Source organism: Boleophthalmus pectinirostris, unplaced genomic scaffold, assembly GCF_026225935.1.
Source record: "Boleophthalmus pectinirostris isolate CB_2022bp ecotype Guang Dong unplaced genomic scaffold, ASM2622593v1 HiC_scaffold_2, whole genome shotgun sequence".
Lineage (NCBI taxonomy): Eukaryota > Metazoa > Chordata > Actinopteri > Gobiiformes > Gobiidae > Boleophthalmus > Boleophthalmus pectinirostris.
Genome location: NW_026571152.1, coordinates 20103505 through 20121309, shown reverse-complemented (window position 1 = coordinate 20121309; position 17805 = coordinate 20103505). Strand labels below are relative to the sequence as shown.

The following is a 17805-nucleotide window of genomic DNA, read 5'->3' as shown; positions in this document are numbered from 1 at the left end:
ATACTTCAGATAAAACCATCCAGTTGTTCGGTGCAGAAAGTAAATAAACTGATATTGAATTTTGAAAACTGTAACCAACAATAACCCCATTTTTTTTCTGTCATTGTTGTCAAACCGGAACTCACGTCTGTAAATTTCTGTTGTTGGTCGGTTCACTGTGGCGGTGGGTAGCCAGGACGGAGTTCTAAAAATTGGTACATTTATCGCTGAACACGCCTTTTCTGCACTGTATCGGCTGTTAGTCCGCATGTTGTGAATAAATGCTGATTGGGCCAGTTCAGTTTTGATTTATTAGTTAAAATCTGTTAAAAAGTGTTACGAAAGAGCCCAAGACCAGCACTAACGCTCTGAGGTGATTGATAAACAACTAAGCTAACGTTACACTAAAGCCGCCAAAAAACTTCATTTTGATTCATATTCTGGATCTGCTAATGGATTGTTTGTTATAGACTGACGGGTGAGATGAGATTGGATACTGTCTGCTAAAAGGCTGTTTTAAGACGGAGAAGACATGGCGGATGCGTATGGAGACAGTTCTGACCCTGAAAGCCCTGGGTTGAACCGAGGCTGTCTGTTGGACCCGGCAGATCTGCTTTGCTCCGACATGTCCATCATCGTCCCGGATACTCCCAGGTACGACGCGAGGTGGAATGGTTATTATAGATTTTACGAATAGTAAATGTACATCTGCTGTGCCCGGGTGGCCAGGTTGGTCCTGTAAATTAGGATCTAAATTAACTAAAGTTTTGTAAGTACCTGCCTGATATGTTGACTCTCAAGGTGGAATCATGGGTTTTAGACTGTATATATAATAATCTATCTAACTTATAATAATGTATTCTTAATACAGTCTATGCTCCAGAGTGAAGATTGCAAAGACATGTTCATTGTCTCTATGCAGTTGTAAACTACACACACAAAAAAAAACGTTTAAATTTGTAATTTTTTACAGCCCTCAACTTGGAAAACGGAGAAGAGCACGCAACAGCCGGGATGTACATTCTAATACTGTAAGTTCAATAAATTATATATGATTAGACATGGGTCTTTAAGCACATTGTTTAAATATGGCTGAACCACATTCAGTCTTATATATATTATTAATAAACTGTTGTTATAGTTTAATTTGAAATATTACAAGTAACTTCAATTTATTTAATTTCCTCTCTTCCCGTTTTGAACCATGTTTTGTTGTCAGCGGCTCATGATGTTCAGTGATTCTGTTAAAAATAGAGAAAAAAAATCAGCTTATATCTTTGCATGGATATAATCAAAAATACTTAACTATTTTTTCCCACTGATGGTTATTTGAATATAGCCTGGTGGGTTTTTATGAGGCTGTTTCTATACATTGTCCCTTTAATTAAAGACTAAACTAAACTTTTGTGTATAACCAGAATTTAACTTGTTGCACATGTGTACTATAAATTATGGTGTGGTTTTATATTTGGTACTTCCATTGTCCAGGCTACTGTCAGCAGCTCATCTAGACTCGCTGAACTCACCCGGGGCTCGTCTCGCCGAACCAAACGACGGAAATTGATCGACTCCAAAGCGGACTCAAGTCATGGGGTTTTCTCTGCTCCATCAGTCGAAGAATTTCCTTTGGAGAGTTGGCTGGAATCTCCCCATCCCAGCACTTCCTCCTCCTCCTCCTCCTCCTCTTCTTCTTCTTCCTCCTCCTCCTCCTCCTCTTCATCATCTTCATCTTCTTCTGCCTCTTCCTCAGCCTCCTCTTCGTCCTCTTTGTCTTACTTAAACCCTGCCTATGAACGGGATGGGGCTTCAACCTCGACAGAATCCACAGAAGATGTTATTCCCGTTTATGCTTTTACGCAGCCTTCTCCCCTAATGCAGAGACCGTCCAGCCCTGGGTCACTGTCCTTCCTCACGGACGAGGAGAGACGATGGCTGAATGGCGAGGAAATACCGACTGCAGCAGGTGAGGATTGTGGATGCCATGTGGAAAGAAAAAATGTTTACTTTATCTAATTAATTTGTAATAGTGGATTTTGATGCTATGAAGCAAATATTTTCATGTTCAGTTACTAAACATGACAGTATATTATGTTGTAGCAGTAATATATTAAATTAATATCGACACTCAAAAAGAAAACAATAGCCCAAAACTGAAGAGTGTAAAGTCCAAATAATGTTCAAGCCAGACTTAAAAATACAATATTATACTCAAGATACCAACACAGAAGGGGGGACGAAATTTCAGTGGGAGACAGGGCACATGAGTAATGGACTGGGCAGATTGCTGTTGTGAAATGCTTATGTTTATATTCTGTGTCAGCGGTGGAGGAGATCGTGATCAGTGATGAGGACGAGGAGGCTGTGGTTCGTACGGCACAGATGGAGGAAGATGAGGCTTTAGCTCGAAGTCTACAGGTGACCATTGAAATACAAGTTTAGAGACATTACATTAATAGTCTAGCTTGCATTATAATAACAAAACATTTGACAATTTTTCTTCTGTCTCCATGGGGTCTTGTTTTGTGTATATAAATCCTTTACAAACACTCCTGTTTTAGTTTAGCAGATTGTATTTCTGTGTTAAAGGTAAATTCACTGTGAACTAAATATTAATTTAAAAATGACTATCTACTTCTACCTTCAGTAAGTGCACTTTTAGTAGTTTTTTTATTGCCTTCAGGGAGGTAATGGGAGAGAGTAGGTAGGAAGAAGGTATGTAACTGAATCATATCACTGTATGTAACCATCCAGGTTCGTCACATTGGAAAAAAATAGTATGAGCCTACCTGTCCTCACTGTGATTGTTTTATGACAGGCTCAGTTTGACAGTGAACAGGCCGAGACGCACAGGGGTCACCATCACCATCACTTCCACATAAACCCACCACCTCACAGCCACATGGTGAGACTATAGATAGATTTTGTTCAGTTGGAAAAAATGTAATGTTTTCTGTCTTATGTCGTATAAATATTAGGATTCATTACAGTTTGATATAATGCATTGAAAAAAACAATATCAAAAGCAACATTATCCAATGTAATATATTCTCAGAAAATTATAAATACATATTTACTTTGCTTAAAATTTACTACATAAGTTTTCTAGAAGATTGTCTGACATCTGCTCGTATCCATAGACATGATGATGATGATGATGATTATTATTATTATTATGTATAAAAAAAATTCTATGCAGACACAGGGGTTGTGGATATTCCACCACATAAGTAAATTAGTGCATCTTTTAAAAAATAAGAAGCTTTATTTTTTCTCCATTTTAATCAGTTTAATCCATATCTGGAGCAGAGTTGGATGCCTCGGCTCCTGGCTGCTGTCTCAGGGTATGAAGAAGGTCAGTGTTTTACAAGTTTTCGTGTCCAAATACATTTGTACATTTTGTATGTATGTGTGTTTGTACACATGAAAAAGCTAAATTCTTATCACAGATTTCCTTGGTCCAGGCACAAGACGTGGACAAACGAGAGGTCGGAGGAGAAATGCAACGCGCAACGTTTCAGACATTGAACTGGGAAATGATTATGAGGTGAGGGTGAAGTGCAGAATGATTTTTGTTAATTTTGTACCTAGTAGTTGTCTTAAATGTTCTTGCATTGAGAGGTGGACAGACTATTGTACTTAAATTAAACATTGAGAAAGTGGTGTTTTTGTAGCTACCGGTAGTTAATGAGATACAATTTACCATTTCTCTGTAGGCTCTGTTGGCGTTTGAGGAGCGGCAGGGGGCAGTTGTGTCGAAGAAACTCAGTCGGAGAGAAATCCACAGGTTTCCAACAAAAAAATTCCAGTCTACAAGTGCAGCTGGCAACACACAGTGAGCTCTGATAAACTAGTTTGTGTTTTAGACTTTAATGTTCAGTATTAAGATTTGTCAATATTTTTGGTGTGTAGATGCCAGATTTGCTTCTGTGACTACACTGATGGAGAGAAGCTAAGGATGCTGCCCTGTTTCCATGATTACCACGTTCAGTGCATCGACAGGTGGCTGAAGGTAAACTAAGACATTTTTCCTCATGTTGTTCAATAAGCTATTATGTATTAATTCAAGCACAAAACACAAGGTTCTCCTTCAAAATAACAAAACAAAATAATAAGAGGTGGATGAATTTTGTTCTAAAATGTGCCTACTGATATCGTGGTTGAACCTCAACCAAGATATTTGTATAGTATAGCACATTCATAAAGAAACAATAAAATTAACCACAAAAGTGCTAAAATCTCACTTTTTTTTTTTTTTTTACAATTGTTTTGAAGGTAGACAATGCACCTATTAGTTCATGCCAAATGCTTTTGTGAGCTGTTAATGCTTCTATTACAAATGCATAATACTTTAATGTGACAGCAATAAGCTGGAAAATCTTGTAACACATTTTAATGGATTTATGTATATATATATATATATTTGATTTTCTCTTGCAGGACAACACTACATGTCCCATCTGTCGAGCCAATCTCGCAGACGGTGCTTCACTGGAACCAAACAACCATTGACCTCTGATCTCCGTTCAACTTTTATATATATTTAAATGTTTCCCATTCAGACCACAAGACCTCAATAAAATTCAGTGTGTTTCATTACGGCTTTATTTTCCATATATCCATCTCAGGAGTTCATAGGCATTCCCCTTCCTGTCTTTTATAGAGAAAAGTTAAATAAACTTTTGTTTTTGTACAGTGTGTTTGCATAATCTTTGTGAAAGCTAAAGCACTGAATGTATCTCATTCTTTAAATATCTATTTTGAGGTACCTATAAATAAGATCTTAAAAGTTATACAGTATTTGTTAAGTAAATGTTATATTACGGTGGACACTGAGGCTATTAGTTGTTACCTTTCTTTTGAGGAGGAATTCTCAAATAGCGGTACAATCTTCTGACAAAATGTATGTGTTTTACATGGTATTCTATTGCTTCAATGCTAAGGCACTTTTCTCGCAAGACATGGCTATTTGCTCAGTAGTTCTTGCAATGAGTAATAAATGTATGTCATGTCTTAGCTGTAATTTTTTTAGTGTTGAAAATGCTTTGTGGTTAAAACCAAATTGCAAATCCCATAGTAATAGTTGTATATAGTTCATTTAGGGACTCAATTGTGGTTAATCATGTTTTGACTCACAATATAACAATGTAATTCTATTGTTGATTTGTTCCTAATTTAACATTTATCCCAACATTTGTTAGTAGTGGCTCATATGCACAAGTCTTTGTTTAGGTAAATTAGCTGTCCTTGTAATATCGTTGTTTCATGGCTCTGTATTTCCTCAGATAGTATAGTGCCTCCAGCTCGCGAATCACATACTCTCCTCTTGCAATCAGCTCCTTGATCTTCTCTGGGTCCTGGACCGACTTATTTTTGGCAAACGCTGCTCTTAGACGGTCCCTGAAGTAGTCTCCACCTTTGGGATACTCCCGGCCAAGGTACAACAGCTTAAAGAAGAGGAAAAGACAATATTATTTTGATAATACAGATTTTTTTCATTCTCACAGATTTAAAAAATGTAATGTAAATTGACATGAGAATTATCACATCACAAAGAAACTCACATTTTTATAAAGCCGAACCACTTCAGGTCTTAGTGGGTTTGCCATTGTCCCAGAAGAAATTTTTAGGGCTGAAAGTAAAGACAAAAACTTAAGTCAAGTTCAAGGAGCAACAATAGTAATAAAAGTATGATTATTATTTAAAAAAAAGATAGGTCAGCTGTGATAATGGAATCTACATAACGATCTGTGGTCACTGTTACGGTCTACAAATTAATAACTAATGTGTGTATCATAGGAAATATATTTCTGGCTTATGCTTCTACTACTACTCATGATAGGAGACTTGATGACACTGATCAGCACTGTTACTCAAGTGACTTAAGTGTTAGTCAAGTGAGATTTTCTATCAGACATGGTATTAAAATTACATTACAATTCGGGCACACAAGTTTGCTTAACAATAAAGTCTCAATTAAAGCGCCATATGATGCGAAATTGAATGTAACACTATGTTCTTACCTGTTTGGTGGACTTTAGGCGATGACCCGAAGAGCATTTAGTTCAGTCACCTGCTGTGTTAGCTAGCTAGCCAACAAATGCTAATCACTAAAAACTACATTTAAGATAGTAAATAATGAATTGTTAAATGTCGCAAAAATATCTGCAAAGTAGGCGCTAGTAATGGTAAAATCTAGAGTTGGTTGATGAAGGCTCTTCGCTTTGTGTCCCGTAAAGAATTAGCACAGCTGTTCTATGGGGTAAACAGCCAAAGAGCGCACAAACCAAGAGAATTATATTTCTGCTCCAGATCCGTGCGCACGTACGACGCGTACAACAGTAGGTACGCCACTAACTATTAATAGCAAGAGAATTTTTTCATTTTATATTGACATACTAAAGGTTAATGTCGGGGAAAAAATAAATGTCCGGGCATGTTCAGTACTTATTTAATACCTTTAAAAAGAATATTCTCTAAATCTTGCACTAATAATCTAATTACATACATCACTAAAAGAAAGAATATCAACATTTGTCATTTCTTTTTATTACACAAATAATTACATAATAAGTACATGATACAGCTATTCAAAACAACAATCACACAGTGTTTCTCCAAAAGTGCAAACCATTTCCTCAAACCTTTCAGTCTCATTTCAGTAAATTCATAAGCTCACAATTGTGTTTAAAAGCCCTGTAAAAATAACAGTAGGCACTTAAGGCAATGGCAGCTGTAAAGGAGCTACAGTAATATTCATTGTAAGGGAACAGTACAACCCCCTTAATCACCAGTGCAGCACACAATAGTTGAATAACCACTAGAAATATGACCCTTTACGAATTCTATCAAATGTTTTTGTTCTCTCAACATGTAGTTGAAGATTAGGCAGTTTTGTTAGAGCAGTCTCTTGTGTCTACTGTTCCAGTTTGATGGTTCAGGATTGTACAGTAATTCTTGCTCAGTAATTGGAACGCAGTTTCTGGTTTTCTTCCTTGAGTTTTTGAACCTCTTCAACCAAAGCCTCATTCACAGAGTAGTTCTCAATCAAATTGTGGATTTCATTCTAGAAATTACAAAGACATTTGGTAATGCATAGAAGTTCTCATAATAATGGAAAATTTGCTGTGTATGAGTGTGAAAGTTACCAGTTGGATACAAAACTGACGAACCATCTCGACTTGAAGGTTGATGATATCTTTGTGGCATGCGTCTCTGTAGGAGGCAGCAAATTCAAAGACTATAGCTTTATACAATATAGCAACAGCTGGAATATATTTTTATGATGAAAGAACACACCTGAAGTCCTCCAGTGTCTCATGGATCATATTTTGAATAAAGTGCATTTGAAGTGAAGTGAATGGAGCACCATTTTGACTTGCCGTTTCTGCAATGTTTTGGGTCAAAGTTGAAGACATGGCAGCAGACAGAGCAGGGCCTACAAACAAAATGATTGCTAAATGGCAATGACAGAAATACTGAAATATATAATAACTGAAATTAAAAGAATTGTATAACTAGGGCTGTGCAAAAACTCATATTTTAATCAAGACTGAGATTATGTAATTTATAATTGTCAAGGACATGAATGGCTCTTTTTTTTTATTGAGGTCTACAGCCAATCCTGTGGCAGTAAAATCAAAGTGCTAAAAGAAATGTTTTTGTTTTTTTTCTCTGTTAAATGGCAATGATTAAGAGTCTATTGTATTACAGGAGAAGTTATATAGATTAGAATATAAATAAACTGTTTTTAATAGGACATTATGAAATCACATAAAAATTTAATGGATTAAAATTTCCGGTAGGTGTTTGGCTGAGCAATATGACAAAAAACATTAAGAACTGCACAATTTATCAGTGTTTGGGCTCCAAATAGATTAGCTAGTAGTAGATCAAATTAGTTATAACTACAGCTGTCAAGAATACATAGTTGTAACATATGCTAAAATGTAATGTATTTTTATCCATAAAATCTTAGTTGAATTTGCCGTCTCATTCGACCCTTTCCATGTTGTCTGCAGTCTCTAATTTACCTGCTGCAGCAGCTGTGGTTGTGGTTTGAGTTTCTGGTTGGACAGGTGAGCCATAGGTGAGTTGAGTCTGAACGCTGTCCCCCCTCCTCCAATTGGCCTCCGGGGTGAAAAAGGTGGACTTTGGCTGTTCGCTGTGATTGGTCGGTTGCGTCAAGGAAGTGGGTGTGGTCTGAGCTTCTGTCTCTAAACTCGAAGCACTGCCTTTGTCAAACTGTGAAATTAAATATAGAAGCAGTGATGTCGATGCCAGATGTGCCGTTATATTTAGTGTTATAGTTTTATGACATTTTGAGGGATGATTTAACTAATTTGATTTTGTTCTGTTTTTCATAATGGAGATTCTTCCTTTAGTGTAGCCTCATGCATGATTTAATTGAAAAACAAGAAAAACATAATTAACTAACAAATGTATTCCTCACTAAAGCATTCCTAGCATCCCAAATACAAACTGAGAAGAGTTTATGAATTCTAATGAATTCTACAAATACCATGCTAACTTTGTGGTGGATAAAAACACTTTATAGTTTGATCCAAAGAACCGCTTACAATATATCTGTACTGGGACAAAACTATTTTTTACTTAGCAAACATTTAAAAGGCAATTTTTCTAAAGTAATAAATACAATGAACTTTTTTTTTTTATAACCTAAACAAAAGTAAGTTGACTGACAAAAAAAGGGTTTTGACAATCAAACCTTTGCTCTCACCTTCTTGGATTCTTTGAGGTCAGGTGCATTATGGGTCAGTTCCTCTTCTTTGATAGGGGGAGGCGTCATGAAGGTGTTGTGCAGAGGGTTGTACCGACCAGCTGATGCCATCAGAGGGGTCCCGACCTGTGATGAGCCCACGGGCGTTCCCAAAGGGGTTTTACGAAATGAGTTGGAGCCAGAATGCAGATCTATAAACAATAGTCTATATTTATTGCACTTTCACCAACTCCCTAAGAACTACTGTCTGCACTACTAATTTTAGGTATTTCTTATATTTAATAATCCTTTAGTTGTTCAAAGAAACCAACTCAGCACTAACCTTCTCGCACTGGGGAGAAGATGTCCAAACTCGCCCGGCCCCTGACCTTCTGGCCCTCGCCTTCTTTGGAAAGCATCTCAAAATTGGTCACTGTCAAATCACAAGAATAAATTGGTTAGAAAAGCAATGGTCTGTATACAGTCTCAGTTTTAAATGTCTGTTGTATAGCTATATACCATTGGTCCTTCCAAGAGGTGTGTCTCCATTTACTCCCAGAGTCCGAGAATCTACACATAACAATGACAAGGAAGAATTGTCTTTATGTTCTTATTTGGAACACTGCAAGTTTCATTTTTTTAAATTTTATTTTATTCTTTTCATCTTTTTAAGTGATTTTCCTCATTATAAACTTGATATTTTATTTTAGCCACCAGCATATCTTCAAAACAACAAATGTAATTCATATTTCAACACGTAACCCACCTCTAGTAGAACTAACCTTCTCGAGCTGGAGAGAAAATGTCCAGACTGTTTCTACCAATGTTATTGAACATTTCTGTGACAGGCAACGACTGTGGAGTCTGTTGTCCTTCTGCTTCTCTGGATATGGGGTCCTTTGCAGCGCCACCTACTGATCACACAACACAGCTCCATTTGTATGATTAAATTAAATGAAACAATATTCAAACACTACTGCAGTATCATGGCAGTAAATCAACAGTACAAAAAATATGCTGCTTATTTTCCAGAAATGCCCAGATGGACCTTTTTTGTTAACCATCATTTAAAAATCTAGACAGGATAATAGTGAAGCATCTAATTCCCACAGCTCCATGCAACAAATCATACAACTCATCTAAGAGAGGCTTACAAGTGCATATAGTAGTGTGAAGCCCATAATACTGTGAGCCTCTAATGATATTAGTTAATGGAAATCAAACACATCGACATAATAAAATGAGAAGTACCTGTGGTGAGCTCTCTCTGTGGGGAGGGCTCTGGGTGATTGCTGCTCGACAGTTTGGAGGAGGACTTTTTACTGCTGCTCACCTTAGCTGAGCTGGTTTTACTCGACTGAGAACACACATACAAAACTAGTTTCAAAGGACCACTCTAACAATGTTTAAACATATTACAAGAAAGCAAGATCATTACTTGTTTTCTTAGATATGAAAATAATAGTTGACCACCTTTTGTCTGACGCCACTCTGAAAACGCAGGCTGGTGACGGAGGTCTTGTGTGCCGCTGTGACCTTGGTGGGAGCACTAGAGTTCCTCAGGTCATACTGATAGATCTTTCCTTGAGTAGATCCCACAACTAAACCGGTCCCATCTAAAGTGAAGTCCACAGCTGTGAGGGGACTGTCCACCCGAATGGAACGCACCACACTGAGGACATACACAGGGTTATGATACAAATGTATGATTTGTATGATAGTAATTCTGACAAACAAAATCTCTTAGGCTACTGTCCTGAAAGTGATCAAATGAAAGTAGTGCAAAAGTTAACACAATAACAATATGAAGATGGCAAATCTGCATGATTTCAGAAATAAAGTAACTTCGGAACATTCCCTATGGAGAAAAAACAAAACAAAACAAAACATGCTCTTCTTTTACTTTCTAGTTTTTGGTTAAAATGGTACCTACTGAAGCTTTAAAAGAATTTGTAACAATAAGTTAATAGATCATTTCTGGTCTTCAAATACAACATTCTTTCTTTGCTACAATACAGCACATTTTGAGAATATCTTAATAATGTGTATATGGTATGTAGTAAAGGCTGTACATTTTACTGGCTGTGTCATAACAGACGATCTTCTTGTCCAGGCCCACACTGACCACCAGCTCAGAGGCCGGAGAGAAGGACAGTCCCGAGCCTGGAGCCTTGTGAGCACTTTCAAAAACATGGATCTCCTTCTGAGTGTTGGAGTCCCACAGAACCACCGCGCCGCTGTCGGACACACTGCCTAGCAACGAGCGCCTCAGCATGGACAGCCGCAGGTCATGGATGGGCTACAGACACAAAAGTGAATTAAAGGGCTACACGCAGGCCTGTCACGATAAAGTAAATGTAGTAAATGTAGACAATAAACGATAATACTGAAACCAAACCATAAACAACATTATCCCCAAAAAACGATTCTAAACATACAATACTGTAGAAAATCATGAGGAGCAAAAAATAAATAACAATAGTAATTATCATGACAGGCCTAGCTGCATGATTTGGGAAAAATATCTAATTGCGTGTTTTCTGAGAGGCATTGCGAATAGACTTGTGATTTATTTTTTAAGAATAGTATTGACAAAAGACTAATACATTAATTGATACACCAACACATAACCACATATAGAATGAAGATGTTTGTATAGATCTAAACTACTGGGTTAGCAGTTTTTATACAAAATAAAATAGGATATTTTGTTTGTGAAGGAAATCCTGGTACTTGTAGCATTTGCTAATTATGTCCATTCAAATTGCAGTTTTGATTCCATCATAATTATTCTTGCAGCCCTAGTTAATTATAATCATAGTATATACTGGCTTAATGCTTGAATACCTGATTTTCACACCGCAAAAGGAAGGAGGAAATAGGTATTTAAATCTGTCTTAACTTGTTCATAGCTCTCACAAACCCTTTAGCACACCATTAAAATTGGGTGCACAGCTTTAGAACAGCTTTCTTCAGACAGTGAAGTGCAACTATGGTGGACCATAAAAGCTCAGCCAGTCAGAATGCTGATTTTGGTGTTTACACCCTTGTTGACAAGAAATAAACAGTGCAGAGGTTTCTCATTTTGCGATATACTTTTTGGCGAAAAGATCAAATTTACTCACACTAGAGATGCGCGGATGGGCTACTTTTTCATCCGCAACCGGATCACAAAACTGCACCCGCCCGTCATCCGCTCGGTCTCCCCCCATTTGCTCCGAGTTCAGAGTTTTTTATTTGAGAAGTGAATCCGCCACCCGCCCACATTTAATTAAAATATTATTTTTCGTCACATCATCCGCCCAACCCGCAGTTTAGCCGCGGAGTCCACGGTTGTAAGCGCAATCCGCGCATCTCTAACTCACACACAAAAAGTCAGACATCTCAGCTTTAAGTGAAATCAAATCAAAAGCCAATTTAGCTTAAAGTTAAGATATAATTATTTAGATAATGTAATAACATATGCCTTCTTTGAGTTAGTATGTATAAAAACTGACAACCCTTAATTCAGAGATTGACAGATGTGGTAAATGCATGTGATTCTTGTACTAGTTTGACAGTTAAATTTTCAGTATCTTCTCAAATAAGGTTTAGGTATACATGATTGTCCCTATAGGGAAATCCTTCATCGGCATTTTGATCCTGTGAGCAGCACTGGCTGACTGCAGTGCCGTATCCAGAGACCTTTTACCAGATGTTCAGCAAGGTTCATGGGAAGGAGTTGTACCTGGTTGCTGCCATGGCCAAATGGTTTGCTGGAGACATTCGTGATGAGGCTATGCAGGATTAGGTCACCACTGGTCGAGCCGGATGCAATGTGGCTGTCATTGGCATTAAATGAAACACAAGTCACCTCCTCTTTATGATCCTAAGGGGAAAAATAACTATTAGCATTATTGATCTATTTAATTAACTAATTTCACATACCTCCAGTGTGCGATGCAGCCGTTTGGTTTTCAGATCCCAGATATGAATGCAGCAGTCCAGCCCTCCACTCACCACAAACTGTGAGGACGAGCTAAGACACACCCGAGTCTGCTTTTTCTGCAACAAAATTGGAAAACATTATAAGATTTACCTACATTTTGGAAAAGTAACAATAGCCTACGCTGTAATGACTTTGGACACCCTAATTGTAATTTATTATTATTATTTATTATTTGTACAGTGAACTGATACAGTTAGTCAAGTCTGATGTGTTTGTTTTGATTTAGACTTAGTGGTGTGCCCCTACCCCTTCTGCAAGCTCCACCACTGGGACAGGAGATGATTTGAGGCTTGACACAACCAGTTTGTCCCCAATGCTACTGGCGCTGACCAAGTACTGATCTGAAAACACAGTCAAGGCTTTTATGGATTCCACAAGCAATTTTAGACCAAGAAAGAGTGAGGTGTTGCAGTAGTTTTAATCTGATAATTTCACTCATGTGTCATAGTGCAACAAGAGATTTTAACTATAAGCCAAATGATGACAGATGCATTTTGTAGTTTAACAGCAAACGAAATTATGTTAAAAATACCCTCCAACTAGACTTTAAACTATGGGTTAATGTTACAATATCACCTGAATCCAGCTGAGGTGTAATGACAAAAGCATTACTCTAAATGTTTATAGTAGTAAGGATACTGTTGGAGCTCCAGCAGGCCTGAGCGATGGGATGGCTGCTGCTGTGGGGGTTGAACTGCTCCAGTGTTGCCATAGAAACCGCATCCCATATTTTCACACAGTCACCCGTCGAAACCAATCGCATCACGTCTTCCATCTCGACAACTGAAGTAAAGAATTATAGTTATTTTAATAGTTAATAGTTTTTGGTTTAATAGTCATTTGGTTTTTGGTTTATTTTTTGGAAGATTATGTCAAGATTTTACGATAATGATCATTTTACCATCCCTGTTTTAGCTATAGTAGTTTTATCCAATCAGTCAGACCAGCATAAAAGGCACCTCACATCAGTCTGTGTTCTGCTGCTGGAGAGGAAACTGCTGCCTGCCTCCATTTTGCACCCTGCACGTTTTTGTAATGATTGAAAACAAAAAGTAAATGGTGGACCACTACTTCACGTCTTTGTCTGGATTTTTTAACCTTACTCACTGAACCCCAATGGTCAACCTATGTCGCATTTGGTGTCAGGAGTGGTCCTATGCCGCAGTGAGAAGGTACGATGAATACCAGACAAGGTGGAAGAACAACGAGGAACCTGACGAGGAACCTGGGACGACAATGGCTGACCACCGGGGGTAAGGGCAGTGCGACATAGGTTGACCGTGAGCGGGTTGGGGTTCAGTGAGTAGGGTTAAAAAAGATTTGCCTAATTTAAGATTCATTTGATCCACTTTTTTGTCCTCCTTTGGATATTTTCTTGTTTAGGATTACAGTGGAAATAATGTAGTCTACTTTTAGACCTGGTTTAGTCCTAGATTAGACCTGGAGTAGTTCTGTTATAGATTATAGAGATTAGGTCTGGTGGTAAACCAAATCTTGTCTTTGGTTGAATTTTATGTGAAATGTTTGAGAGCCACTGAAGGTTTTTGTGCCAAGCATCTGTTTCTCAGTTTCACATATTTCAAGCTATATTTTTCCCCTTCACAAAATGCAATAAACAAAAGTAAAATGACATAAAAATTACATGAAATCAGATGGAACTGCCCCAAAAACCTTTCAGTTATGCCAGTAAATAAATAGCAAATATATTTGTAATGTCTCATTACTTGTTGATCAAGAAAACAGTTTGCAATGTCTCATAAAAATGCTTTAAGTTGGACCAACAGCAACTTTACACCGTGTTTACAACTATTATAAGCACAGCAATGAATGAGATCAAGTTTCAAAACACAATACAAACTCGTGTAAAATGGCTGAAATATCATATTAGGTGTAAAGAAATTAAGAAATCAAACTATAGAACTAAAGCTAACCAAAAGGCGCTGAGGTTTACGTCCCAAAATAGTTAGCCTACAAAAGCCATGGTACAATAAGCAGGAAGAAACATAGGACAACTCGTTATTAAGTAACTTATACTTTATCATATTTGCAAAACGTGTGAAAAAGAGTGTCTTACCTCTTTTAATCTATAAATAAAATCACAAAGTGCTTTTATGTGTTTCTACTTAAGTGATCCTCCGCTCAAACTGCTCTGCTTCGACGGAAACGGCGTTCAGTGGTGTGATTTGTCTCCACCGTCAGCACAGGAGTTGTAACGTTGTATTACAACTCCTGTGCTGTATTATGACAATGATGAAAACAGAAAATAATGTAGTTTATTAAATGTTTTAACATGAAATTTAATTAATTTAAATGATGTATACATGATTGAAATTATGTATACATGATTTGAATAAGGTTTAAACTTTACAATGCCACCCTAGTGTGATTCCCAGTGGTTGTTATGAAATATGAAAATAACATTTTTGCTCAATAATTTGCTTATTAGTAATAATGTGCTACTTGACTTAAAACCAGTCAGGAGACACCTGCTAGGTCACAGACCACAGATTACATATAGATGCTTAGATAATTAAATAATATAATATGATTACTAAATTATGTAAAAAATTAATAAAGCATTATTCTACCATGTGTCTTGCACGTGGTGACCATGCGCATATGAATTCTACAAAGCAACTGAAAAGAAACTTTTACAGTAGCTTGACTCATTTTAAAGTAAAGTAGAGAAAACTTGAGTGTTTTCCATGGTTTCTCATAAATGTAACAGTAACTCAGTCTCTCGTTTCGCCTACAGAGGGCGCTGCTGAGTAGTGAGTGTGAGAGCACATTTTGGCGCAGAAGAAGCGGTTCCCGCGGATCTTTTTAAACGCAGGCGGGACCACTTCTTCCTCACTCACTTCAGCACATTCAGCAGCGCTACACCTGCACTCAGCGCCACAAAATGGTCCGAACCAAAGCTGACAGCGTCCCAGGGACTTACAGGAAAGGTACTGCTAAACTGTATTTGTGCAGTGAACGTTTGTTTTGCTCTGGTGCCGTTTTTGCTTTGTGCTTTGACGTTGTTTATGGACTTTGGGTTTATTGCGGCGCGCACACTCTGCGCGTAATTTGGATAATGTTTTCCCCGTACAGTTTTGTCAGTAATAGTTTGACTGTCTGGTTTGTGGATTCGAACATCAATGTCGTCGTGAATAAATGACAGTCTTAGTCCGTGTTTTCTTTTTACAACACCAGTCTCCCGCCAAATGACTACGAGCTGGCGGGTTTTCAGTACCAGCGGCAAAAGGGCTCCATTGTCTTAAACATAAGTTTATATAGTTTAAGAATCTTAGGCGAATAATAAGCTATGTTAGCGCTGTTGTAGTTTTAAGTAGCGAAAAATGCTATTTTTGACTCTGTTCTTTTCTGAACTGGCGCCAGATTCTAGCGCCGCTTTGTGGTGAGTCATTTTTAAAGGTCCTCGGGTTTGCTAAGATTTATTGTCAAGGTAAAATTTTGCGTGCGTTATGTCATTCTCCTTCTAGGATTTAACTATACTTTTTCATGTGTACAGAGGGCCAATATGTTTCCCAACCCCATGTACATTGTTCTAAAAGGGTAATGCCTAAGGGAAATCCTATAATTTATCTGTGAGCAATGTTTTCTGTATATTCAATTTATTTAAATTTATTACAACAGTATACAAACTTTTATTTTATAGCTGTGGCAGCATCTGCGCCCCGGAAGTCCCTTGGTACCAGTTCTTCCAACTCTGCCTCTCCCAGCAGCGGGTGCTCCACACCTGGTCAGCACATTTGCCCACCTACATATAGAATTTACTCACACATTAAAAATGTATTTTCATGAAGTATCACTTTAACACTTTGATCATTTGTTTGCAGCAAAGAACAAATATGCAGGTGGTAACCCAGTGTGCCCCCGGCCCACACCTGTGTGGCAGAAGGGCATCGGAGACTTCTTTGGAGGACCGCCTCGGAAACCTGAGAAGGAGAACCTACAGCCTTCTGTGGAGGATGAGGAGGAAGCGGGAGGCAGCGGGATGTCCAAAGCCAGCAGGAAGTATGTTCACAAGATTACAAGATAAAATCTTTATGCCAGCAGCTGTTTTAGAGTATTTGTTTTACTAGTCAACAATATGTAATGTATAATTAACTCTATTTAAAATCAACTTGTTAATTTGTCTAATGGAATGTTTAATATTTATAATTCCATATTATGCTACAGTTTTGAAGTTATTGTGAATGAAGTTTATTTTGAAAAATACAAATGCCATAGCATAGAAAGTGGGTTTCAACAAAATTGTCCACTTTCAAAACTGATGATTTGAGAACTGCCATCAGATAATTGACCATAATTCTAGTATGATGATCAGATCTTAAATGACTGCCTGACCAAAATGACATGACATTTATTGTTGAGTAATGTATTTTGAATTTAAATTTCTAAAATGGCATGCTTAATGCAAATCTGACTTGAGATTCAGTGAAAAGCCCTTCCATGACTGTCTTAGAAATGGCTTTCATTACTTGTCCACAATATTAGTATGAACTCTTTTCTCTGTTCACAGATCCAGACCTCTCATAGTAGATGATGAAGATGACGATTAAATACTTAAATGACATTTCATTTCTTTGGAGAATTGTCTACCACATGAATTGTAATGTACATCTGTAAATATTTTCATTTCTGAATTCAAATTGTATAGTTCATTAAACTTTTTTATGTTTTTAAGCCACTGCTTTATTATTTGTATTTGCAAAGTTGGGGGTGCAAATCAGTCTAAAGTGAATGAAGGAATTGTAATTCATGGTTATTTACAGCTCCATTTTTATTAAAAAAAAAAAAGGTAAGTCTTCAGTAGATATAAAAATTAATAATCCATTGCTAGACTAGACAGTATTGAACAGAAGTGGGTCTTTTTCCACCAAAACCAGTCTAATGCGGTATGTGAATATATGCTATTCTGTAGGTGGCTTTATTTCATCTTGTGCGTCATATTTACAACTGGGAGGACAAGTTTTATGGCTAACTTATCTTTTGGCTTCAGTCTCTAGGTTTCCCTGGTACAAATCCACAGCAAACATCAGATGCATACATAATCATTAACTCCAGAGCACATTACATGTTTGCTCTTTTACACTTTCATAAGTACAGAAAATCA

The 17805-nt window shown here is 37.4% G+C and overlaps 4 protein-coding genes across 9 annotated transcripts; 2 read left to right on the top strand and 2 right to left on the bottom strand.

The window, feature by feature from the left end:
• The first annotated feature begins 49 nt into the window (after positions 1-49).
• On the top strand, positions 50-4669 carry si:ch211-59o9.10 (uncharacterized protein LOC561841 homolog). 5 transcript variants are annotated; one of them, XM_055155396.1, is made up of 11 exons: positions 50-352; positions 450-633; positions 953-1010; positions 1468-1942; positions 2300-2394; positions 2795-2881; positions 3286-3331; positions 3426-3523; positions 3693-3811; positions 3889-3988; positions 4417-4669. In XM_055155396.1, exons 2-11 carry the CDS (start codon positions 512-514, stop codon positions 4486-4488), a joined length of 1272 nt encoding a protein of 423 aa, XP_055011371.1. In that variant the 5' UTR covers positions 50-352; positions 450-511; the 3' UTR covers positions 4489-4669. The 5 variants fall into 5 exon arrangements, with proteins under 5 accessions (XP_055011371.1, XP_055011372.1, XP_055011369.1 ...); XM_055155397.1 differs by having other exon boundaries at positions 51-352; positions 3441-3523; XM_055155394.1 differs by having other exon boundaries at positions 54-194; positions 3265-3331.
• lyrm5b (LYR motif containing 5b) lies at positions 4564-6279 on the bottom strand. The gene is made up of 3 exons (XM_020935083.2): positions 6000-6279; positions 5541-5608; positions 4564-5423 (listed from the first exon to the last, which is right to left on the bottom strand). The coding sequence occupies exons 1-3, from the start codon at positions 6034-6036 to the stop codon at positions 5214-5216; spliced, it is 315 nt and encodes a 104-aa protein (XP_020790742.1). The 5' UTR covers positions 6037-6279; the 3' UTR covers positions 4564-5213.
• A 224-nt stretch (positions 6280-6503) lies between these two features.
• nedd1 (NEDD1 gamma-tubulin ring complex targeting factor) lies at positions 6504-14869 on the bottom strand. Of its 2 annotated transcripts, none has more exons than XM_020935163.2 (16): positions 14758-14869; positions 13323-13466; positions 12930-13024; positions 12623-12739; positions 12423-12563; positions 10768-10994; positions 10169-10367; positions 9947-10052; positions 9478-9609; positions 9215-9265; positions 9039-9128; positions 8717-8907; positions 8010-8220; positions 7276-7414; positions 7125-7191; positions 6504-7042 (listed from the first exon to the last, which is right to left on the bottom strand). In XM_020935163.2, the coding sequence occupies exons 2-16, from the start codon at positions 13456-13458 to the stop codon at positions 6938-6940; spliced, it is 2007 nt and encodes a 668-aa protein (XP_020790822.2). In that variant the 5' UTR covers positions 13459-13466; positions 14758-14869; the 3' UTR covers positions 6504-6937. The 2 variants fall into 2 exon arrangements, with proteins under 2 accessions (XP_020790822.2, XP_020790823.2); XM_020935164.2 differs by having other exon boundaries at positions 9478-9606.
• A 609-nt stretch (positions 14870-15478) lies between these two features.
• Positions 15479-17375, top strand: pclaf (PCNA clamp associated factor). The gene is made up of 4 exons (XM_020935305.2): positions 15479-15631; positions 16345-16428; positions 16526-16703; positions 17212-17375. Exons 1-4 carry the CDS (start codon positions 15586-15588, stop codon positions 17249-17251), a joined length of 348 nt encoding a protein of 115 aa, XP_020790964.1. The 5' UTR covers positions 15479-15585; the 3' UTR covers positions 17252-17375.
• Positions 17376-17805: the final 430 nt, after the last annotated feature.